This window comes from Protopterus annectens, chromosome 8.part0 (assembly GCF_019279795.1).
Source record: "Protopterus annectens isolate FY-2018-M chromosome 8.part0, PAN1.0, whole genome shotgun sequence".
NCBI classification, from domain to species: Eukaryota; Metazoa; Chordata; order Ceratodontiformes; family Protopteridae; genus Protopterus; species Protopterus annectens.
The window spans coordinates 135,111,526-135,138,714 of NC_056741.1; the positions used below are offsets into that span (position 1 = coordinate 135,111,526).

General features: G+C 38.3%; 1 protein-coding gene across 1 annotated transcript in view; it reads right to left on the reverse strand.

The window, feature by feature from the left end:
• LOC122808674 (alpha-2-macroglobulin-like) overlaps positions 1-27,189 on the reverse strand; it is a 1,311,252-nt gene that overhangs the window by 1,041,537 nt on the left and 242,526 nt on the right. The window contains exons 3-4 of the mRNA XM_044079652.1: positions 10,371-10,548; positions 6,360-6,444 (exon numbers count right to left, since the gene is read on the reverse strand). Coding sequence (XP_043935587.1) covers positions 6,360-6,444; positions 10,371-10,548 — 263 coding nt within the window. The remainder of the gene's footprint in view (positions 1-6,359; positions 6,445-10,370; positions 10,549-27,189) is intronic.

Genomic DNA, 27,189 nt, shown 5'->3' on the forward strand with positions numbered 1-27,189 from the left:
AGACTTGTTGTGTGGAAAGCCCAGATGAATCATCTTTGTCAGTGAAAGGAGATCAAAGGACAAAGGACAAACCATCTGCCCCAGTGAAGAACTAAATAAAATTGACTCAGATGGCAGCCCATGATGAATCCAATGGCAGCAGGTATTTCTATCTTGTTTTGTTGCTGTTTTCTCTTAAAAACTGGTCAAGGAAAAATAGTTTCCTGTTGGATCTTCAACAATATGTCATGGACTTAAATGTGACAAACTGTTGAGTGTGTTGGCATATCGTGCTAAGGTAGGAATTTCCATGATTCCAATCCCTGCATTTCAAGTGACATTTGAAAAGGAACTTAGTGATTCTAACTTAACTTGGTGTAATGCGACTGGCTTTTCAAAGGTCGTGTCTTTTCAGCTTGCAACAACAAATCGTGGAGACATATGCTACACCAGGAATGGTACCAGCAGGAACTAGCCAATATAATGACACTAGACATGAAAGTGTATTGAATTCTTTACACCAAAAGATCTATGACTGCGGGCATGCCATGGACATGATAGAGGATCGTTATTATATTTCTGGTGATCGTGCCTACCCCGATTGCCTACAAACTGGTCTGGATGTTGTTTCATGAGTTATATCACCTTGCTACTTAACATTTCAAGAAATCTTCAGCAGGCAGACTGAGAAATAAACAGGAATTCACTGGGCAGAACAGGTATTTTCAGTCTTTACTCCTGTGTACGGAGTGCAGAGAGCTGTGGTTGCTCTAGATTTTCAGGAGGTAGCAAACCACAATTCACATCATATCAGGATGGCAAATCAAGAAATTACTGAAATTCGAATTGTGGTGCTAAAAATCATCTGGCATTTGACATAATGCTCGTTGCTAACAGGGTGTCATGTGCCCTCATAGGAAGTCATTGTTATTCCTATATCACTGACTAACATGATGAACAAGAAAAGTTGGCCAATTTCATGGAGTCAAGGGCTAAAACCTGAATAGTACAACTAAACAATGGACACTTTTTGGATGGTAGGGCAGTGCATACAATAACTTAGGAATCTGTATGTTACAGGTATCATTACAATAATTGGCATTATTCTTTTAATTGTTTTAGTATTTTCTGTTTTAAAGTCTGTTATTACAAAATGCTTGACCTCACCCACACACTCAGTACCACTTATAAACGTATGTGATAATGAATTTAAAGTAAATGAGATCCAGATCTCTGTAGATGATGAATATTATGATGCTGAAGTATATTTTATCGAATTAAGAATAATTAAAACGTAATTGTGTGTTACATGACATGTTTAGTGTCAAATGGGGGACTGTTGCAGAAAATTGTCTTGTTTATTTTTCAATAAATACATCATAACTTATAATTTCTTCACAACTGAGTTAAATTAAATGCTTAAATTTTATGTTAAAGGAAAGGTTAAAACAGAGGCATAATTATGCAAGTTATATTTTCACACAATTTAAGTAGTATAGTTTAAGTGCCTTACAATTGCACTCTCTCTGTTAGCAATCTATAGTGTACTGACAAATAGGTAAAGGCAAAGTAAGTGCTGAAGGAGTTAAGGGAAATTATGTTATGCTAAAAAGTCTTAATTTCATAAAGTTAATGAATTGTGACAGATATCTGTGGAAACAGGATTAATCAAATAAGGAAAAGTTACACTCTGGCCTTCTCATTCTGGGGAATGAGTCTTTGCAAGGCTCTCTGTGAGATAGTGCGGGCTGGTAATTAATGTAACAAGGCAGAAGGAAAATAAATTTTAGCACAGGTGGCTCATGTTTAAAATGCTTATTTGTGAAGTTTTATCATGAAGCTCTAAGTAAGAATGCATGAGAATTGAAATTATTTCAAAATACACAATACACTGATTTGCTAAAAGTAATGTAATGTCAAAAATCTGCATGCATGCAGCTGATAAAAAGGTAAAAGTGTTTTTCTTTGCTCCTTGAGACTGATTATGAAGCTTTTAGTAGGCAGTCTCCAAGGACTGTTTTTGCTGTGTATGGAATAAACAAGTACTTTCCACATCCTAAAGTAACATCATTGACTGAATCAAAAGGTAAAACTCTATGCTGTTTAATTTGTACTATAACAATACCTGTCATAGAAATTGCACATTCAAGTACATTAGTGGCACACACTTAAATATTACTAATTAATTGGCCATTCTAATCAAAATATGGGGGTTTGGCCCATCTGTATATCCCCAGTAATCGAAGACTGATACTGTAAACTCTACTGGATAGTAGTTTCAGTGAATATTAACATCCCTTGCTCTATTTTCATGTTTCTTATAGTTAAAAATATACAACACAACAATATTCTCTTAGTTTCCCTTTTTTGATCCTCACAAGATGAGACTACCTCAAAACTTTAAATTGTTGTTTTGCCCAGCTCAAAGGACATATTTTAAATGAAAAAAAAATCAGAACTGTTTATTAGCAGAACAAGAAAAATATTTACACAATCTACAGATATTTACATGTACAAATAGCCATACATTGCTTCTGGTCACTGAATGTCCAGTCATCTATCCTATCAAGTCTAGCTCTACTATTCTCAACCATCCAGCCAATTTCTGCATGAATTCTTGCTTTTGCTTCCTTATTAATAACTTTCTCTTCTCCTCTACATCCTCTTATAGCTTAATACGATCCTTTATTATGGGTCTTTCCATCCTCTTCCATTTTTATAATTGTTTTTTTTTTCTTGCCATCAAGGTTAATATCCATAATACATTTTTTTTAATCCTGATCTTCTTCCATTGACACATGCAAGAAACAGCAGTCCTCTCCCAAGAGTTCTTCTTTTACTGTTAATTTCCCTACCAGTTCTGCTAAATCTTTCAAAAATGCCTGCAGTTCACAAGTCTAAATTATGTGTCTCCAGTCTCCCCTCTCATATTTTACATCTTCAACAGCTCCCTGTGGGAACATCCCCTGGATTTTGTCTGAAATTTAAAAAGTATTTATGAAGACACTGCCATGCAAATATTATACATTTTCACATGCTTAGCCTTCCAGAGCAATAAGGAAATTCATTCTAAATCTTCCAACGTCAGATCCTTCCACAGCATCTTTCCTCACTCCACTTTTTTTCTGATCTATTTCTTGCAAGTATTCATCCTTTAATGTCATATATCACATGTACGTTAGACATTAAACCCTTTCCTAAATGTGCCATCACCCTAATCTTTGTAATCCACTTTGTTATATTAATCCATGATTTCTGCTTAATTAAATTCCAGCTTGAAGCTCTCACTTCATAAATGAGTGTTGTACTTTAAAAAATATCCGGGTAACTAAGATTCCTTCTGGAATTTCACATAAGATAATAGCAGAATACAAGCCAATTAACTATCTCAATATTTGATTTCTGCTCATAGCTGTCTTCACCTTCTAGCTGAGGTTAAATTTTTCCTATCTTCTAATCTTTCTTCTACATGAAACATATTTTGTCTCCAGTCCTTTAACCCTTTATTCTGAAAGTATTTTTTTCAGTCCTTTAATCTTTTATTCTGGAAGTATTTTCCTATCTCCCTGCTCACTAGGTCTAGAATGTTGGTCCTATTTGTTGCACATTTCTTAACCCATGTAGCCTCTAATATCTCTATAGAGGCTAGCCAGGAATACCACTTCACCTTTTCCTCAAATGTTTGACATTCTGCCATAAATATCAGTTGTAGCTAGATATCAGGGACTCCCAGTCTACCTTTTTCCTTTTCCATTAGAACACTACTCCAATGAACTCTCATTTTCCCCTACCCATGAAGAAATCCTCTATCCCACTATAAATTGTCAAAAGTATCATCTTGCTGGGAAGTATCCAAAATGACTGTCCCAGATATAAAAGATGCTGTGATACATGCCAGTATTGTATCTGCATGCTTTGCTCTAAATTGAGACCCAATCATTTCCATTTTGATAGATTTCTGTTTATCTTATGCATTGTGCTGTCATAGGATCATTGCAATGAGGCTTCACTGGTACCCTTAAGCCAACATTTTACATACTTCACAGTATGAAAACTTCCCTCCCATTCAGTAGGTTTGTTCCTATGGCACTGGTGTTTTCTTCATGTATTTTATTAGATATTATACTCAACCCTTTAATTATATTAGTTGAACAATTCCAGTCCTGTCCTGGGAATGTTAGTGTCAAAATAACATCATCTGCATACACAGCTGTCACCCCTTATGGAAAAAGAAACAGGGTGTGGTTAGTTATACCAGCGTAGTACACATCTTATGTTTAGTAATATTGTTTACGGAGGTATATGTAAAAAATGTGACTCCTTTTACATTGGCAAAACATGTAGGCAGCTATCTGACCGCATTAAGGAGCACCTGGCAGTCATCAGACACAATGACTGCCCTAATGCCTTAGGGAAACACAGTTTACAGTGTGTAGGTTTTATTGGGTTTCAGTTTATAATACTTGAGCAAGGTGATGTTTTTGTGGGGGATGTTGACTGCTTTTTGGAAGTTTGTGAACTTAAGTGGCAATTACTGTTGAATGCTGATGCAGCTCCTGGTCTAAATGATAATTTAAATATAAGATGTGCAGTACTCTGGAATAACTAAACACACCCTGTTTCTCCATAGTGCTTATTGGTCTCTGCATTTTTATGAATGACATAAATGATACTTTTATTGCTGTTAGTTCCTCTCTGGTAGAATATATATTAGACTGTTTCTTACATTTTTTCATGTTCTGATGAAGTCCTATTATGAATAAGGGATGAAAGCACTTAGCATATAACCTGTCCCCATCTCATTCCTCTACTTACTACCTTCTACAAAGGGAAGTACTTCTTAAAGTAAATATACTGACTTACAGTGCCAACCATGCATGCCACACTAATGTTTTGATGTCATTACTGTTTGTACTCATGACTGCTTGCAGTCCTGGCTCAATTTATAACTAGCTAGGCTCCTTGGGAGAGCTAGTGTGTGCCTGTCTACAATGTATCCCCTTCTTACAGCAAACAGTAAATGTCAAAGGTAAAAAAAAAATTATATATATATATATATATATATATATATATATATATATATGTGTGTGTGTGTGTGTGTGTGTATATATATATATATATATATCTACAGGTCTACTTCATAAGATCGACAGACCATTTGATTGACATTCATTTGGTTGACAGCTCATTTGATCGACAACCAGTATTCAAGGCACTTAACAGGGATTTGCCCCCCTCCCCAATGTTGAGCGACACTGGAGTTGGTATATATACTTAGGGGGGTGTGGGGGTCATAGCCCCCCACATTGGAGTGTGTGGGGGTGAAGCCCCCCACCTATTTTCTTTAAAATGTGTAGTTTTGTTGTATTTTCATGTTTTAAACGGAAATAGGTGGGGGGCCCCCCACACCCTCCCTAACTATATATACCAACTCCAGGGTCGCACAACATTGGGGAGGGGGGCAAATCCCTGTTAAGTGCCTTGAATATCAAATGAGCTGTCGACCAAATGAATGTCGATCAAATGGTCTGTTGATCTTATGAAGCAAACCCATATATATATATATATATATATATATATATATATATATATATATATATATATATATATATATAATGTATGTTAAATAAAGCACATATAAAGCTCTAGATGGTTTAATAAAAGGAATTGTTTGAAATAAGATATGGAGTGCTACTGTAAATTGTAAATAACTAGGCCCCTCGGAGGGCTGGAGTGTGCCTAAAATCTATATCTTTCTTTCAACAAGCAATTAAAATTTATTAAAATGATATATATATATATATATATATATATATATATATATATATATATATATATATATATATATATCAGATAAAGCTTCTCCTGCAAAACAGTTATGCAGGAAAGCACTGAACAACATGAGGTAGTTTAAGATAAGGCATGGAAGATGCTGCAAGTGAGATGTGTTTACTGTTCAGTAGCTTTAATAGTATCAAAAAAGAATGTTTTCTTGAGACGCTGGTTGTTGAAACTTTTAGAGACAAATATGTACCACCACAATATGAAGTGAAGACAAAAAGGGATCCTGAGATCAGGAGAGAGTAAGACACATGAACCCTCCTGAAATTCACAGAGGGTATAGTTGTGGCATATGCTCAGAGACAACCTTAATGTATATATTTTATTTAAAAATAAACAGAAATGTAAAATAAATCTGTGTGCAGTTGTACTTGGCAAACTACAAGTCAAGTGGATTCATGTACTGCATTATCTTTGTGCGTGATATTTAATCTACTCCTCCCAAAGTCATATGTGTTTATATATTTTTTATATTAACAAACCAACTGGTTTCTCCATTTCTCCAATATCAGACATGTACAGCAGTATTTTCTGCTTACCTTCCACATACAGATAGTATAAATTCCTTGTCCATTATACTGACAGCACGAGGAAGTTTAATCTCTAGGTCAGTATCTGGCAGCACTGAAACAATAAAGAGAACATTATGTACTATGGGTACTAAACAACTGTGCATTAATGTCTGTATTTGTTTTATGTTCATGACCTGGCTGAGCTAAGAAGGAGGACAATTCTCAGCCATCAGCTGAAACGACTAAATACAAAGTATAGTAAACAATAGAATAAAATGAGTGCTATTTCTCAAACATCCCCTATTTTTAGCATAGTTATGTATTTTTTTATTTGTAAACCAGATAAATATGTTGATGCAACAGTTTACTCCACTCATAACTATGGTCATTCGGCAGATGAACTCTACAAGTTCTAGCAAACAAGTAGTTTTATTGATAAAACATGAAGTAAGGCTAACTTTGCCAGTAAAAATAAAATAAAGGAACAGTTCAGACATCATCTGTTAAAATGGCCTGTTCAGTCTTTCAGTTGTGGTAGTGTCAGTGCTCTCTTTAGGTACAAAAATGAAAAAAGCTATTTTGCTGCTTGCAATTCCCAGATGAACCATCCAAAACAGAAAATAAAAACTCTGGGGCTTTCACTGGGACTTACAGATACTCCAGGCAGACTCCCATCTCAGATTCATCTGCTCTGGCGTATGTTCAAGTCTCCTTCTACAAATGTTATCCAGAAACCTCTGCACTCAGACTTTGAGAGATTCATCCCAACAATTTTTCAACAATGTCTTCCATGTTGTTCCTGATCTGACCTTAAATAGGTAAAGGTGCATACTTACAGTGAATTACCTTTCCCTCAAGTAATATTGGTTAAAGTAACCACTCCCTAGTTTCCTTCCTAAATGCAATTCCCTTGTCTAATAACTGTTTTACCCAACAGATAATGCAGCGACCTTCCTTATAGTATTGTTTCATTCTAAAAGTGTTACTGCACCCTTGTTTTATGCCTGTCAGAAGCACTGTACCATTGGAACCACCGTGCTATGTTAAAGATGACACCCCAAGCCTGTCAAGCATGCTGGAAAATCTCTGGGTTCTTGACAGACCATCCACATTGTGGTAGCAAACACCAGGACAGTGTTGAATTTGGAACCAGAATAGTTGCAGTGCCAGGACCCTGCTAATGCAGTCATTGCAATGAAGCATGATCTATAAATACAGAACTTCTCTGCTCAGAAGGTAGCAATGTATGGATCTTAAAACCCATTTAATAGTCAGGTATTCTCTCTCTCTCTCTGTCATAGAATATATGGTCTCTGACTTGTTTAGTTTCCTCCTTAGATAGCAGAGAAGATGCTCTTTGTTTCCTATTTTCTGAGCTAAGTCTGCTCCCAGCACTACCTCTGATATGTCTATACAGACTGTGAATGGTTTAGAGAAGTCAGGCGAGATTGGAACTGGTTTGAAGCATAAACTTTGTTTCCAGAAACTTTCTTAGTTTCCCATGTTTTCTTGGCCCATTTGCACAGCTTCCCTTTTGAAACGTTTGCTATAGATGCAAGCCGGGGGATAAAATCCCTATAATAAATACCCTATAATACCCACAAGCCTCAACTTTTCTTAAAAGTTCTCCAGCACCCTTTGCTCTGTCCAGTAGTCTTGTGTCATCTCTTCCCATCTCATTTCATCTTATCCCATCTCTAGTTTCCTCACCCTTCATCATATCTTTGCATGTCATCTCCCTCCACCTTTATTGTTAACCACTCTGGTGGAGTGACAGTGGTTCTCTCCTTTTCTTGATAAATGTATCTGCTCTTCACTGGGCACTCTACTGTCCCATACAACATCTAGCTCTATGTTCCTCTAAGCCAGTAGCTATGCCTGTATCATGTCCACTTGTGGACTATTTCATTTCTGCAACTGGGGCTATATCAGACGTTTTAGAGTATCGTTTCCAAAGGTCCATAAAAAGGTAAGTCCTTTCAAATAATTAGGTAATGGGTGAGATGGGGACTTTAGCCATAGAGCGCATGATATTCCTAAACTGGTTTATGCTTCCATTTGGGTAACTAGACAGTCCCTTCTAGTCCTATGGATACAAATGACTTTGTGAGCAAACTTTCTTTCAACAGATATAATGCTCTTCCAGTATGGTAATTATGCCCTTAGAATCTAGTAGTCCCTGTAACTCCTCCCATTTACATTTATTAGACAATTTGTTGATTTTGTGGCAGCTCAATAACAAAATGCAGCCTTGACCAATGTTGTCATAACTCAGTCTCCTTCCATGTACATCTACTAAAACCCAGGGTCCCCATCACACCAACAGTCAACACCTCAAATACTCGGCCATGAGAGAACTGAAGTTGTCTGGGCGGCTGGGATGCTGAAGTCTCAGCCCTGCATTTCAGTAAACAGCAGATAATAGTCCTAGCAAAGCTAACCAGAATATAAGAGGATGCACGAGGCTTGAGTCTGTAAACTGCATAAAGGTGGTTTTAGGATGAATGACATTACCAAATGACATACCTTGTCCACTGTATTAAATATAATGATATATGCTTAATGCTAACTTGATATATTGCAAATATTTGGTCTTTGTGTGGCATAATTCACATTATACAATGACCCCCCCATTAATATTCAAAAACATGCACGCTGATTGGTCAGCATGCACATTGTAAATCAGAGTTATAGTAATGGAAAAAGGTCCGGTCGCCCAGACTTTTTCCATTACTATAACTCTTTTTTTACAGCAACGGAGAACGCAAGATCTCCGTTGCTTCACACTGTCTCGCTATGTTAAAGGAGTTTAACATTGCGAGACAGCTTTAAAAAAAGCAACAGAGATTCTCCGTTGCTTTTTTTTAAAGGTGTCTCACTATGTTAAATGAGTTTAACATAGCGAGCCAGTTTGTAAAAAGCAATGGAGATCTTGCTTTCTCCTTTTCTTTTTTCAAAACTGTCTCGCTATGTTAAATGAGTTTAACATTGCGAGACAGCTTTAAAAAAAGCAACGGGAATTCTCCGTTGCTTTTTTTAAAGCTGCCTCGCTATGTTAAACCCATTTAACATAGCAAAACAGTAAAAAGCAATGGAGATCTTGCTTTCTCCGTTGCTTTTGCCCACAGCTCTGATGTACTGTGTAGGCATACACATGCGCAGTACATCAGAACTGCCGCAGAAAACCAGACAGCTGCGGAAGGGCAGCAAGGATGCATTATACAATGCCATTATTTAAGAAAAGTAATTATTTTTTTTCTTAAATAATGTCATTGTATAATAGCAATAACCAACTTCTGGGTGTGGGTAATGCTGGATTTACCCATGGTCGTCTTTGTTTGGCCACTCGGGCTTCGCCCTCATGACCAAACCACACCAACCGTGGGTAAATCCAGCATTACCCTCACCAAGGCGTGGGTTATTGCTATAATATTGCCCTCCTATATATTTGCAGTTAAAGAATAAAACCTACATGATATACCGTTTTATTACCTGTTAGAGTGTAACTTTAATGGTGATTACATCATTTTAGACAGGAGTAACTTATCTAACTGAAGTTTTGAACTGGGAATTAACATTGTGCAAAATTGTTATAATTCATTTAATTCACTACTCCATTGTAGAATGTCTGCAGTGTCAGTATGTTTGGCAAGTTTGTGAAAAAAACACCCTTGTATAAAATATCATCATTACATTGCTAAACTTAACTGATAGGAAAAGCAGTGTTAAAATGATGCTGAGGGTACACCACTTAGTGACTATTCTTATTGTTTTATTTATCTTTATAGCTGAATGTATGACTGGAATACATATGCAAGCACTTTTTCCATACAGAGATGAGATAAAGCATCTATTTTCAAAAAAAGAATACACATACACACACACACACACACACATATATATACATATATATATATATATATATATATATATATATATATATATATCTTATCAGAAAGAGAAAAAAGTCATGATTTCAAGGTATATATTTCTAGAAATTCATGGAGCACCAGTTCCAGTCTATAATGCAGTACTCACTTTCTGATTTACCATCCAGGTTAGGTTTGTAGACTGACTTCTCAGTGTGCAGAAATGTGCCATCTGACAGGTGTTGTGTTATATAAACTTTTTTTGTATTTTCAAACATGTAAGTGGGACCTTTTCCATTCACTGTCAGTTTGGCCTCTCCAACTGCAGCAGCATCCAATGTACTATTCTAAATATGGAAAAATAAAGATGAGTTAAGACAGCCTTAAAGTTGGACAGAGGGAGACGTATATAAGAAGAAATATTTATACAAGTTCCTTTAATTAGTTTAAATATCTGCCCTTGAACACAAATCCATGGGAAAAACATTCTGACAATTTTAGTGTGAAGCTTATTCCTAACAGTTTAAGGTAAATCACTTTCTATCATATAATTTCAGGTGAAGGCAGCAATATAATGTATCACTCTACAGTTATACAAGTGGATTTAAAATGTTCTAATCTCAAATAATACATAGCTCCAGAACACTGCAAACATAAATTTGCCTCATCTAAAAAAATTCTGTTCCTCCGTAGAAATACTTACTTGACCGGCAATTAGGCAAATGTTTGCAGTACTTCATTGAAAACAAGGTGTGTGTCTGTGTGTGTGTATGTCTGTGTGTGTGTGTGTGTGTCTAAGTCAATGTAATAGGCAAGATATCTAGGGAAAACGTGAAGGGCATTAGAGGAAGAGTTTGGAGTAGGAATTCTAACCTAAAAAAATATTTGATTATAGACCTCTTAAGATCATGCACAAGACTTACTTAAAAAATCCAAACAATTAAAAAGATCACACAGAAAATTCAGATGGCAACAATAACAAAAAGACTTATATTAACCAAAGTCTCTGCTGTGTAAACTATTAAACCTTCCTGAAATTATGACAATGGGACATATTAAGAATGTCTAAGTGTTGTAGCTATATGGCTTCTGAATGCACATGACATTTTACTTATTACAAGTTTTTACTGATGCATTTAGGCCAATAAAGTCACCTCCACCCCATCCCACTTGCAGATATATGTTCCCCTTTAAAGTACAATTTAAATGGTTTGGCCATTTTCTGAAAACACCCAGCTTATAATACAACCTGACATCCATAACATTAAGCTGATTGGAGAATATCCCAAATAAGAATAAAGCTAGGGAGATTCATACACCATGCTCTCCTCTGAGTCTGAATTAGAAATCTGAAGAGAAAAAAAACTGCATCTGTCCCATCACATTCCTCTCCGGGTTCAAGATTTTGAATCTGTTCAGGAAAAAACAGGAATTTTTTTTTTCTAAACCACAACTTTATAAGAAGTGTCAATAGCCTGTACAACCCCCCCCCATAAACTACCTAAAAAACTACCTGCCCAGAGGAACTGAGAAGCAAGAAATCATGTTTTTTTTTTTTTTTTTTTTTTTGGAAAGGAGAAAGAAAGATTTAAGAATAGCAGCATTCTTTCCACCAGGGGACAGCATAACATTCTCAGGCAGGCACCTCTGCTCTTTCCTTCCTCTCCGGGAAGAGAGTGGCTCTCCCTTTCCCACTAAGGCATATGGACCTTGGTCACAATGGCTATATGGACAACACCAAAGGAATCTGAGGAATGAACTTTGGTCATAGCAGAGTCACCAACCTGTGTCCAAGACAAATTACAACCCTACTGTGGCTGTTTAGTTAAACTTTTCTTTTTGTAGCTGAAAGAAGGACCACAAAAAGTCTATTTAGGGCCATCATTTCTGTGCACTTCTCAAATCCAGCATCTTCCCAGATTAAGAAAAAAAATTTCCTTCTTCCTCAGAGGAAAAGATTCTCACTGAATCAGATGTGGAAGGACCTTATTCATTTACTTATTTACTGACGTTTGATTACTGGGGAAAAGTCCATTTTCAGTGGTCTTGATTGCACTTCACAGTTATCTTCCTCTATTCCCTGGTTCTTAACTCCCTCAGGGAAGGCAGTCTCCCTAACATTGTCAAATCTTGATCTCCTTCTAGGTCTTCTTCCTCTCTCTTATCTAAGAAACTGGATGTCTCACTAAACAGAATCTAAGAACATGCTGTCATCATACAAGTGATCCTGTAACTCACTCGTGCATTTTCAACCTGGTAACTTCCAAGCACAGCTTGTAAGCGGAGTCCTGTCACCTTAAGCTGTCTGATTTAAAGAAAATTAGGTTTAATTTTACTTCTGCAGCACTGTCTAAGCTTAATAATACTGAGAATAATGTGCAAAAATATCAAAAAAGTATTACAGCACTGGGGATAACACAACATAAACACAATGTCACAACAAAGTTGTGTAACATAGGCTGCCATCTTTTTAAGACTCATCTGGACCCTGTACCTACAACATTAGCTTATAACCACTGCCACTCTTGTTTCTACTTTTTCCATAGACTCTTTCCTGCTCCATCACCCAGTTGTTTCACTGCTCCCACTTCCATATACTACTCTGCCTTGAACTGGCACCATTTAGGATTTTCCAAAACTAGCCATAAGCTGAGTTTCCTCATTAAATAATGACATTTTCCAATGCTGCTTACATATGTGTAAGCATCAGTAAATGCTGACAAAAAGTTTTTTCACTTTTAATATACATACTAGGTAAACACCCGCTGGACCACTGCTTCATACATCTGCTAGGCTGTGTTCTGTCACTGCTGTTGTACAGATCCCTGTGATATACATACTAGCTAAACACCTGCTGGACCATTGCTTCATACATCTGTTAGGCTCTGTTCTGTCACTGCTGTTGTACAGGTCATTGTGGAGGTGGTGGAATACATGCTGTTATTGCTGTGGGTGTCCAGGGTCATCACCTGCAGGATGTGGTGCAGTAGTGGTGTGAGTGAGGTTATACAACATGCAAGAGGTAGTGAGTATTGGAAATGTCTTGGCTGGTGAGTATCAGAGTATTCTTTCATAGTTATCCAGCCACTGAGACCTCTGATTGAGGTGGGAAAGTACACTGTCTTTGATGTTAATGCTGTTCTGGTGGGCCTGGATATATGCCACTTCTACAGTACCTGTGCTGATCAGATGATTATGAGCAGCCATGATTTGAAGGAATATCCAGCACTACCTAAGAAATGACCATTAGGACCTAGATAACTTTCAAAGGCTTGGTACACAATGCTTGAATGCCACATATTGGCATCATGGCTTCCAAACAAGATGATGTGCACATACAACTCTTGTGATAACATACCACCAGACAATGTCTGGAGTAACATCCATGTGATTTACATATGTAGGTGCATCACTGGATATCAGGTTTTCAGATTCCAATATGTATGGGATGCACTGCAACAAGTACCCCTGACAGGTGACAAACTGTGCGGAATCCATGCAGCATTGGTGTTCATGTCTGTGCTTGTAGCATCTGAATGTACTTTCCTGCATGGTGCAGTAGATGCTCAAACATTGCAGTAAGTCTAGCAGGGGGATAACAGCAATATCCCAAAAGAATTCCAGGGACCAGTACCATCACAGCCATTATTATTAGATTCTGTAGGGCTACTGACTACTTTAGTATCATTTACCTGCTTTTACTGTATTTGTGTTTTTTCCTACTTTATTTTGCTTTTGCGTCATCTTAAAAGTACTCAGTTGTATTTATTACTGCTTGGTGTAACTCATTCTAAGCCTTTTAGTTTAAGCACCTGGGCTTCAGACCAGTTTTACATTAAGAAGGTTTGTGGTCTGCACTGTAGTGGCAGAACAGGTAGCTTACATCCTTCTAAGTTGGGAACTGCTGATTGAGGGCTCAGTGTCTGTTATTCTAAAAGTGTATTAATTCTGGTTTAAGCACTTGGACTTGAGGCCAGTTATTTTACATTAAGAGGGTTCGTGTTCTGCACTCTTGTGGGAGGAGAGGCTGGACTCTGTCCTTCTGAGCTGGGAATTTCTGGTTAAAGGCTTATAGTGCCTGCATATTTGAACTGCTTCTTACTGAAATTGGTACACCTTGTTTGCTGTAGCATAGACTAGATCCAGGCCTGCTGAATCTAGCTTTGTTTGTATAACTTGAGCACTAATCCAGGCATTCTTTAAAGTATTCAGTTGTATTTATTACTGCTTGGTAGTAACTTGATTAAAGTGTAGCTATCATTTCTAAGTCTTTTGGATTAAGCACTTGGGCTTCAGACCAGTTGTTTTACATTAGGAAGGTTTGTGGCCTGCACTGTGGTGGCAGGACAGGTAGCTTACATCCTTCTAAGTTGGGAACTGCTGATTGAGGGCTCAGTGTCTGTTATTCTAAAAGTGTATTAGTTCTGGTTTAAGCACTTGGGCTTCAGGCCAGTTATTTTACATTAAGAAGGTTCGTGGTCTGCACTCTTGTGGGAGGAGAGGCTGGACTCTGCCCTTCTGAGCTGGGAATTTCTGGTTAAAGGCTTATAGTGCCTGCATATTCTAACTGTTTCTTACTGAAATTGGTACACCTTGTTTGCTGTAGCATAGACTAGATCCAGGCCTGCTGAATTTAGCTTTGTTTGTATGCTTGTTGTTTGTTTGCTTGTTATTTCCCCAAAACGCTAATTCCACCTAAACGCGGTCTTTTAGCATTTCTGTGGATCACTAGTGATATCTGCATTGCTTATTGTACTTATTTCCTTGTTTCACTTGAAAGAAAGTTACTGTTTGTCGTTTTTGCATTTAAGTTACCTGTAACACATTGCATTTAAGTTACCTGGCACTTGCTCACTAAAGCAATTATATAAGTCAGCTCTAAAAAATTAAAAGCACTACACCCTCACAAACTCCCCTTGAGTACCTTGTTCCCCATTGGCCCTTTTTTTCAATTATAAAGGAATTCCCAATACTATTCTAGCATGTCCAAAGGTCAGTTGTCAATCTCCTCTCCGGTCCAGCTGGTGAATCTGGGAATCTTGAGGCAATGTTACAACTAACCCTCTCCTCCTCCCAACAAATTCCAACACATGTGAGAGATGCAACCATATAGCCAAACTGGAGGCTAAGCTCTCTCAACTCAGTACTGGCGTAACCAGTCAGGAGGAGAAGGAAACCACACTCACTACAATTCCAGTCTCACATAGACCTACCATGACAACAAACCAAACACATAAACACACAAAAACATACTCGGAGGCTCTAAATAAAAATCTGCCTAAGCAGCAGAGACCTCCAAAGCAGACACCCAAGCAACCGCTACCCCAAAACAAAACACGTGCAACACATAGCTCACAAAGCCAGTGTGCCAGTCACAGCCCTTAAGGCTAAACAACACACCTGATACACTTGTAATAGGTGACTCTATCATCAGGCACACTGACGTCCCGCTCACCAGGCTGAACAAGGAGAAGGTCACGGTGAGCTGCCTGTCGGGCTATAGGATCCGCCACATAACACAAGCACTCAGGTCACTCCAAGGCAAGTACAAATATGACTCAGTCATTGTCCATGCTGGTGTGAATGACCTGAGACGTACCTCCCTGGACTACATGAAAAGAGACATAGAGGAGCTCTCTGAGCATGTAGCCCAGGCTGGTATGACCCTGACCTTGAGTAGCATCTTACCCTCACCAAGAATGATGCCACAATATGAAGACAAGATGATCAATTTCAACAATTGGCTTAAGTATTGGTGTCATTCAAAGGGGATCCAATGCCTGTCAGCCTGGGATGACATGCTTGACAAGCCACGATGCTTCACTAGGGACAGCTTGCACCTGTCACCCCTGGGCTTTTGGATATTGGCAAAGGCTCTTGTTACCCCCATAGAGCTTTTTTAGGCAAGGCTCAAAAGACAAACCCACCTCCATAGGTATCACAAGGGATAAGAAACTAAGAGTAATGCTACTCAATGCCAGAAGTCTAAACCTCAAGATGCACGCACTCGAAACTCTCCTTAGCATGGAGAACATTGATATCTGTGCAGTAACAGAAACCTGGTTCAAGGCTCCCGAGAGCACCCCAGCACTACCAGGTTATACCTCATACCATGCTTTTCGGCCCCAAAACTTGGACCGAACCACAAAAGGAGGGGGAGTATCAATATTTGTCAAAGATACCCACACCTCCAGGTTGATGGCACAGCATGAAGCATCAGAGACTATCCATGTGCAACTAACAGTGGGTAAAACTGCCTTCCAGTTTATAGCCTGCTACAGACCACCCTCCCAAACACAGGAACCCCACTCGGCCTTCCTGAGAATACTGGAAAATATGAAGGTCTCTCCAAACACCATTATATTGGGTGACTTCAACTACCCAAACATAGACTGGGAGCATTACTCTAGCTCCAACACCCTAGCCCAAAGGTTCCTAGAATTTATAAACTCAAATGCTATGGAACAACTTGTTACCACTCCCACAAGAGGGGAAAACATACTGGACCTGATCATCACCAACATGGGGACACTATGCTCCAGACCAGAAGTGTATCCCTCACTGGTAAGATCAGACCATAAACTAATCTCACTGGATATTCACATCCCGACCCCACCCCCTGCCCAGAAAACGACAGTGAAAAACTTCTCTAAAGCAAATTTCACATGCCTCAAAACCGAGGCAGAATCCTTCAAAGCCCCCGGGCCTGTGGAAAATACAGCCCAGACCGCAGAATCCTTTATAAACGCATTCTATGAACACCTTCAGGAATGCATGGATCATGCAATCCCAAATAAAACCAAGACCCAATCCTCCAAAGGCAAACGTCCTGTCTGGTGGACCCCAGCCATAAACAAACTATACAATAGAAGGAGGAAGCTACTACATGATAGAGCAAAATCCCAAAAAGGGAAGGCATCTCTGATCAGTATTAGCAAAAAACTACGGGCACTCCAGCTTCAAGAGAAAAATTGCATAGGACACTAAGGATAATCACAAGGCTTTCTTTAGTTATGTTAGGAACCTAGGTGGGAATTTCCAGATATGCTCAGAATTAGTCCAAAATGACAAAAAATACACCGAGCCCACAGACATTGCCAACATCCTAGCTGACAGGTTCAGTGCAAACTTCTCCCCCTCCTCCCCACCAAAAGGGCAAATATCTATCCCAACAGAGTGCTGCCCCCCTGACATCTCAGATGCTCAGGTAAGAGCCGCCCTCTCCAAAGCAAAAAACACAGCATCAATGGGACCAGATGGTGTCCCGGGCTGCGTCCTACATGAACTCCAAGAAGAGCTAAACCCAAACATAAAACTACTGTTCAATCTTAGCCTTACTACAGGATATGTACCCAAAGAGTGGCGTACAGCAACAGTGGTCCCTCTCCACAAAGGTGGTGCCTCAACGGATCCTGGAAACTATCACCCCATAAGCCTGACTAGCTTGGTCTGCAAAGCTATGGAAAGGATCATCATGGACCTCATAAATAAAGATATTGGGGACCTACAGACACTGGATCCTAACCAGTTTGGCTTTGTTAAGGGCAGATCCTGCCTCTTAAACCTGGTCGATTTCTTTGAAACAGTCACCAAGGCCATTGACGAGGGAAGGTGGTCCACACAGCCTACCTGGACCTCGCAAAAGCCTTCGATACAATACCCCACTGGCATTATAGATAAGCTCACCAGCTTAAATATAAACCCCTATGTCACTAGATGGGTTGCAAACTGGCTCAAGGACAGAACCCACATGGTTAGAATTGCTAGAGCCATGTCAGACTCCAAACCAGTTACAAGTGGCGTCCCACAAGGCTCAGTCCTGGGACCTCTCTTGTTCGGTATATATTTCTCGGTGGTACAGGCCAACACAGAAGGACTGTGGCTGACCAAGTTCGCAGATGACTGCAAACTGGGTGCCATAATCAACTCTCCAGCCGACACAAGCATCCTCCAAAAGGGCCTCATAGAAACAGACAACTGGTGCCAGAGCCATGGCCTCAAGCTAAATGCCAAAAAGTGTATAGTCATCCCCTTTGGCAAAAACAAAGTGCCCACAAATTACCACATAGGTGGTAATCCATTAAGTACAGAAGAAGTCATTAGGGACCTGGGGACCCAAGTTGATAGCAATCTCTCATTTGACAATCACGTGGCCAAAGTGGTTAGAAAAACATTTTATATAGCCCACCTAATCATGAAGGGATTCACATCTAGATCAGGGAGGTCATCGTGCCTCTTTACTCATCCCTCATCAGGCCCATAATTGAGTACAATGCCCCTTTTGGGATGTACCTTACCAGACACCTGCAGCAACTGGAAATACCCCAAAAGTACCTCACCAAGAGGATCAAAGGGCTCAAACAGATGCCATATGCTGCCCAGTTAAAGAAACTCCAGCTCTACTCAGTGGCATACCACCTGCTCAGAGGCGATCTGTGCCTGACGTATAAAGCCATGTCCAACCCGGAATTAATGGACATGCTGCACCTCAGAAAATCCAAATCCCATCAAGCTACGCGCTCGAGAGACTTGAACCTCAGCACTGAAATAAATAGGACATGCTGGAATGACAGATTCATAACCCAGAGGCTCCCTTCACTCTGGAATAAAATTCCAGTCCAGGTTAGGCAGAGTCCCACATTGACTCTCTTCAAGAGGAATCTTGATGAGTGGATGGGAGATCGTAGATATACCCCGGCTATCACTTCTGTGTCACTGTTAGACAGAGGCACAGTATACTAACCTCAAAAAAAGGCATAGCAAAATTAATTTAAAATGGGTGGCGAAAGCCAAACACACTCTGGCTAGGCTTATAAATGCCCTAGGGCAGATAGCCTAGTATGAACCTATGAACCTATGAACCATTACCCTTCTGCATGAATTACATAGCATATTGAGTATTTCTGCATCAGTTTGGAAACAATCCAACTCTTCTTGCCAGGAGAGAAATATGTACAACACTCATGGTCTGACATGCTGCCTAGTATGGTGATGACATACGCCTGATTCATGGCAATTATTGCCATATGCACTAAGATATTACTGGAAATGATGACTGGTATGCTACCCATATGTTTCTGCAAAAATCTGAGTCAATAAGCATAAGGGTTAGACTCAATCTCAAAAGCCAGATAGATGACAATAAAAGCATGTGCTCACTACTTACTAAACTCGTACACATTTATACTCCAGTATAATAGCTACTCACCTCCAATTGCAAATAAAAAAATCAATGTAATTAGTTATTTTTTTATGGAATGAACATGAAATCTAACTGATTCGATTATACTTTGTGCTAACTAAGGCAGTAAAATCATTCTCCAAAATAGTGCCAAAAACTTCAACCAATCTACGATGTAATATTAACACTATTACAGAATAACATATATTGAAGAAAAACATAAATGACCTTCTGACTGAATCCTACAATTGTCGTTATTTTATTGGTAGCAATTAACATCTGTAAGGGCCTGGTACTGTTAATACTTTACAGAAATCTGCAGAAACTACAGCTATTGCATAACTAACATGCATAAAATGTGATAACCAGTCTCGTATGCAGGTACTGCTATTAATAAAAAAATTGTAATAAAAGATATTACACTTGTGTTGTGGACTACAATCCAGGGTATATAAAACAAACACAAAAATGTAACACTTATGTTTATAGTGAAGAGTAAGTAATGTGTAAGCTGGAGTGGAAATCTATAACTACTACTACATGAAGGCACTTGGGAAGTGAAATGCATAACTCTCTTTATATGTATTAAGACATTTCTTAGCGTACAGGCTTGACTCTGTGGAATAGAGGGATAAACCCCCTGATTTAGACCCAGACAAGCTGAGTTCAAGTATCAGCTTCGGTGCTGGAAGTGAGGGGCAGTGTGAGACATCAGCCAACACCACCTCGTTCTTCTGTGGGAGAGGTGGCTCTGGTTTGCTAATCACCATTTGCAAGTGGATGCTAGCATGGTACTGAAGTGTAACCAACCTGATAACATAAGCTTGACACTTCCAAATGGTGATAACCTTGGGTAGTACATGTAAGGCAGAATGCATTCACATAGAAATACATTCATAGGTGTTTACTAGGCTAATGACCACAAGGGCCTTTTTAAGTTTAGCCACGCATCTCAAATCTCTGACAAGTTCAGGTACCCTTGATAAGTGTAAGCAGGGGTTGGGAGGTGAAACATAAAGCATGGACATTGGAGATTAACTGTTTGCAGGCTGCCTGTGGCATAGTATTCCTCCTTGGAGTTGCAGGTATTCATGTCAGTCACCTAATAATGGGGTTTAGGCATATTAGAAATGCCAAAGAGGGCTTCCTATAGACCTCCAGACAGATCAGGGGAGTGGAGAGCCAATGAGTGGACATCAGGTTGAAGAGGAAGTTCTGATCATGATATTTAATGAAACAACAGGAGAGAAACAGGTTGCACGGAAGGCAGTATTTTTTGGAGCTGCTGCAATTATAGAAAGGTTGTGCAGTTGACATCTGCTATTAGTCTGATGCAGATGTGCAGGCGACATCTGCTATTAGTCTGATGCAGATGTTTTAGCCTTGGGTACCTGGTAGATATGTGATGTTCATTTCTAAAATGCCAAGAAGAGAAAATCTGACCAGCCATAAAAATCATTATTTGGAAGTAGTCATGAAATAGCATGGCATAAAATATAAAGGTTTCAGCTGTTCTTCATGATTCTTGACTTTTTGCAAAGGACAAAGACATGCCCCAAAACAGAATTTGTGGTACTGCAGCTAAAGCAATGCTTCTTCCACTTATCACAGACAGCATGCAGATGCACGCAAAATAGAATCATAAGAGAGAAGGAATGCCTAGGCAGCATTATTATATATTTTGTTACACTGAACTTGATTGATGAATAAGGAGACAATGCACTTTTCTAGTTTGACCTTTTAATGCATTAACACCTTTTAGCAGTCACTACAATAAGCATGACATTCCTGATTGCTGTCAATTCTTGCTTAGCTGAAGTTATTTTCTTAAATTTGTCGTACTTAATCTCAGCACTGAATTCTGCAATCTCAATACCATGATTAAGTTCCAGGGAGAGAAAAGTTCTGTGTGTGTCGTGAATTTCCTGAGCTATTAGTTTAATGGGAGAAGGTAGCCCACTAAACTAACACTAAAGACAATAAAAACCACAGTGCAATCAACATTCTTTGCATTAATGACTTCAGTGCTTTTAACATTCTACCTTTTCTCCACCTTCCCTTTCCCCTTACCGGTTTCCCCTCTATCATAGGTCCTCTTGAATTCCTCTACAGATTCCCACTCCATCAGCCATTATAGCAGCCCATCCATACCCTTGACCTACTATCCTCTCTGTGAAAAATTACTTTCAAGGACCCATGGAGTACTTAGTCCCTATAATCTGCTGTCAGTACCGCCTCCATCTTCCTCTGTCATTCCTGTTCAACACAATCTCTTTACATTTCCTGGGGAAGGAATGAATGGGTCAGTACAGGTCTCATGGACAGCAGTGAGAATCTAAAACAATGGCAGTAGTAGATCTACCACAGGAAATACAGAGTTTGACAGTAGACAGCAGACTATAATGTCCTAATCTTCCCTCCTCCATTCTGTTGCAGTTGAAGGGGATTGACAGGGAGGTCCAAGAAGGTTTTCCAGCTGAAATTTGAACATAAGGAAGTGATAAGAGTTAGTCAGACATCCAAGGAAGAGGACATTTTCCTTTTAGATTGTTCAGAAGATTCAGATTTTAAGGACTGAAAGGCTTTAAATAAACCTTTCGCAAATGCAAACCATTTTCCTTCACTCTCTTAGCTGAAAATAATAAAGGGGGGGGATCTGCTTAGGATTATGTGTCCATTTTCCAGGAGTGTCTAAAGAAAAGGATTACACTGACATAAGGTTATCTCCCTGGGAATCCATTTCCTCAGTACAGCTCTATAAGGGAATGATATCTTCCACATTCCCCGATCTCAGCAAGGGTGGATATCCCCCTGCCCAAAGCAGACATATGAGTGGCTTTGGAGGATGTGTTTTTCTGTCAGATCTTAATAGCTTCATAAGGAGCAATGCCAGTGGAGTCAAAAGAATCTGCCAAATGATCCAAGGGTTTAGATATGGCCACATCAGAATCACCCGCAAAAGACTGAAGCAAAGTGGAATTCATAATGGAAACTGAAACCTGATTGGATACATTCTTGGGGACTGAAGGGGGGATGTCTGAAGAACCAGGACCATGTTCATGGTTCAAAGGGTCAAATCCTTCAACTTTTGGCTTTGTAAATGTAACAGAAGGGAACTACACCTACTTCTAAGAGAGTTAGGATAAAGGACATAAAAAGAACAGGACTGAAAATAGTATTCCTCCCCTAAGCAAAACAAACAGAACATGCACGGATCTTTATAGAGAATGTGTTGGCTACACAAGTACTTCCTTTTTCTCTTATAAATAAACTCAGTGAAGAAAAACAACAATTTATTTTTCACAAAAAATGGAAGGAAGTCCCCAACAGGACACTCATCTGCCCACTTGAAGAAAACTAGTCAACCACCAAACCTGAGAAGTCAGAGCAGATGGTAACATTTGCTGGCAGGTTTAACAGCAAGAGACTTCTGATTTTAGCAACCATAAAAATCTTTTATAGCCACTTGTCCTCTAGCTCCAGCAGTCCTAGGGATGTGCGGAAGGTTCCCAAAAGCTTTGAAAGATGGCCAGATGTCCAATCCTCAGCAGGATAAGTCCCCCTAGACTACTGCGAAAGTGATTTAATATTGGAAATTACATCTCCCAGTATATTTCATGTTTCTGTATGTGCTGCATTTTATGTCACTTTTGCCTGGTCTAGGGGGGGTTGCAGATGGGAGTCATTAGCCAGAGTTTTAGGATATGTCTGGCGCTGCCTGGAGCACAAAACAAACAACATATTGTGTGTGACCTGCTCACTGCTTGCACAGTATCAGTGCATACAGACTAGTCTATTTAGTATGTATGTGCACATACCAACCGATAACCTTGTGAGAATTCCAGTGAAGGATCCTGTGGTTTATGCCAGATATGTGCCAAATGTGTAATTATGAGAACTGACCAGCCAGTTCAGGGAACAAAAGCCCATCTTGTTGATAAACTACAGTGCACCTTGACCAGATGGAGCCTTGATGGCAATGTGTGTGCAGTCTTTGGTTCCCAGGACCTCAGGAGAAAAAAATACCCTCATGGGGCTGTCTCTCTCCTCTGCAGATATTCTCCTCCACATGCTATAGCATAATGAGTAGGAAGTTGTTCAGAATTCATGATGGTGATGCATGCAATATCTTTTATGTGTCTCTAGAAGGTACCTGAAAGGTCCACATAGCTAAGGTGCTTAAAGCTACAAGTTCATTCCTATGCACAGGCATGAAACACACTCTCTTGACTCTTCTTGCAAGTCAAACAATTTGGCTAAATCCCTTACAGTCTGCCTGTCCACATGGAAATGTTCCATAAACTGCTGATCTGTCAGCTGGTGATATATCAAGTGCTGTCTGTGGGTCTATATTATGATATTGCATGCTCAGAAGAGCGAACGACACATAATTGACCCCATGTAAGCAAAAGCTTACAACGTTGAAACCTCCCTTGGAAACAAATCGCTGTTCCGAAACCCCCCCCCTGTAAAACATTACATAATGTGGGGGGCACCCACCGACATGGGGGTTGTGCCCCCCACACCTCCTAATTAAATATACCAACTCCGAGATCGCACTACAGTGCCAAAAAGGCAAAGTAGTGAAAGCAGCCAAACATATTCTTTCCCAGGGAAAGAATTCATGGAAAAGCCGCTTCACTATTTTGTCTTTTCGCGCTTTTTAGTTCGACAAAGACATATTCGACAACCTGCGTCTGCGACAGCATAATAGGGAGCTGCTGTCTGTACCTCCTCTATTTACATGGATGGCAATGAAACACAACACTGCAGCTACTGCCTCCTATAGCAGCTGATCTCACATACACCACATTTCTTAGTGTAAAAGGTGTACTTGCACCATGATGCAGCATTCCCATTCTATACATTTGTGAATAGGTTTGACATTTTTGGTATCATCTTTTCCATATTCCATGTAGCTCATTTCTGTGAATCATCATTTCCATGTCATTCAGCCCTAATTAGCATGTGCTACTTACCACATTATTTTGTACCTTGTACGAGTTCACTGTCTTAAAGTCACAGACAACCTAAGTCTGTGCCACCCATTCTAATTTTTGTTGCTAAATGTACAAGACATGTGACCCTTGACCTGTATCTTTAATTCACGCTAAACAAAATGTGCACATACAGATGTAAAAATAATCATTGACGACTCTAATTTAAACTGTGCTAAAAATGGAAACAATTACACTAAGCCAAGCAAAATGATTTCATTATTCTCCTGGAAAACGTGTGGCAACATTTAAAGCAATTCCAGATTTACCTTTTTCTCAGCACAGGAAGTCAAACAGCAGTCAAAAAAGTGGCTTATTTATTGTAACCCATCTTTAATATACCACACAGAGAATCTGCCCTAACAGGGTTACCGAAACAAAGCACTTTTCTTCCTTTCTAATATGCCATTGCTATAAGATATCTTACTTTTTCTCAGTAAATTTTGTCATTAAATGTGGTTTATTTAGGGAATCATACAGGAAGTTTAATAAATAGTCTCCAACGAACTTGACTTTTGTTCATATCAAATATCTAGTTCATGAAACTGAATATATCACTGAAAGCTAGCCGAGTTCACCAGGCATCAAAGCACAGATGACATTAAGCGCTATCAACAGAAAAAACAAGAACTTTGTTTCATAAAATAAATGCAAGACAATTAACAGCTATCCCAAATTCTAGTAATCATTTTGATGACGGTATTTGACTATGCTTCATTAAAATGGCATTATTATTCAGAATCAGGTAAGCGAGGTTATTATATTACATGTTTAATTCTGAAGTGATTAGCAATTCCATTCATTATATGTCCTATTTAATAATTATGGGGAAGAGTTCATCTCAGAAAGATTATTGATATGATGACCTTTAGTATTATTCTGGTGGAAGTTAATATGGTACTAAACAATTTGGCTGATATATCTTAAATCACTGGGGCCTGCTATCACAAAAGTATGCCTCTTATTTGAATAGTTGGCTACAGAGCTTTAGTTTACTAAGTGCAGTTTAGAAAGTGAATGTAAATGGGAGGTCTGAAAAATAAAGAATTTACTGCAAATGATTAATTTTGATTTTTTGAAAACTTTTTATCACAGCCTTTATGAAATCCTGGAAACAAATGTGATATTTTACCTAGATAGATTGAGATCATTCTACCATAAATACCCATTTTTAAAAGAAATATATAACTAACATTAATCACTGTATTTATTTATATAATTATTTATTTATTTATTTTATTTATTTATTTTTGTTTGTTTTAAAACAATAAATAAATCAATTATAAAATAAACAACTATTTACATAGGTCCACAGCTGATCAATACATCAAAGTTATACATCAACCATTAATATTTTTAAAGCAAGTCTGTAAGTTTAAGCCAATATTTATATGAATATGTAATATTAGACATTCTCATCTTTATAGTATGCAATTCACTACTGCAAAACAATTTTTGCCATGCTAATAAATTCAACACTAGAGGGAGTAACATTACTTTTCCAATGTTTTACTAATTAGTTTTCTGGCTAAAGCAAGAATAGACCAAAGAAGAGACACTTGGGTTTTTGAAATTATCTCAGGAATCAGAGCATTAAATAAATGTTAAGATTTAGAAATATTAGCTCTATGTGACCATAGATCTTGAATAAAGTTATTAATTTCTTTCCAAAAGGGGAGATGACTTCACTTCAGCTATTATTTCAGATTCTCATCTCCAGCATTTAATTCTATTTGATTTATACATAATTGTAATTTTGTTAGGAGTGACAATACTGTGTAAATATTTCCAAGCAAAAATTTTCCAGTATAATGAAGATGTAGTTTTATCTGTAGATTTTAATATTAATTTCTTGTATTCTTCAGAGAAGTCTTCATTATTAATTTTTAAGGAGTTGTTTCAATAGGAATTGTCTTTACATGTGAAATCTACCTAGAATTTTATACATTTGTGGCAAATATGATTTATTTTTCAAAAACAAAAACTAAAAAATGTCAAGCCAGAAGGCAGATTATTTAGAGCTTTAGCTTGCCATTCTTTAGTTTTGTTTTTTTTTTTTTTAATCTGGTTCTTAGTTGCTCTTTTGAGATTTTTTTAAATCCATTATTTTTCATTGCATTATTGATATTTATTAAGAATTATAACAATTTGGGGAACAATCTCTTATCTAGGTTAAATATCGTATTTACCTCTATGTTCACAAAGTCTCTAAGTATTTGTAAAATTAATGAATTCTCCGAATCTTGATTGTATTTGGCTCTTAAAATTTCTTGATTGTATTTGGCTCTTAAAATTTCAATAGCATATATATATATATATATATATATATATATATATATATATATATATATATATATAAAATATATATATGTGTGTGTGTGTGTGGTTCTAGTACAAATGGTCAAATTACCATAGGGTCGAATATCAAAACATTGAGACCAAAACATCAAAAACTCAGAACACTGAAAAGTCATAACATTGACTCCCAAAACATTGAAAATGGTAACAGTTCCTGTCTGTTGGATATGAATACTGCAGTGTTGCTTTAAGAAGCTGTGAATCATGGTAACAAGATGTGTGGATGTTATGTTTTATGGTGAAAATAATTTGTCAAGGTTTGTAGTACAAGTTTTGCAGAAAAGGGTTATTAAAATGTATTTATTTATGGTAGGATTTATTGTTCGAAAGGAGAGTGTGTGATTGTGCTTTGCAGTTTGGGAAAAGTAACTAGTAGTGGATCTGTTTATGTTGGTAATTTATATGTGTTTTCCAAAGGGACAGTCGCGTAATTCAGTAATTGTTTAGATATG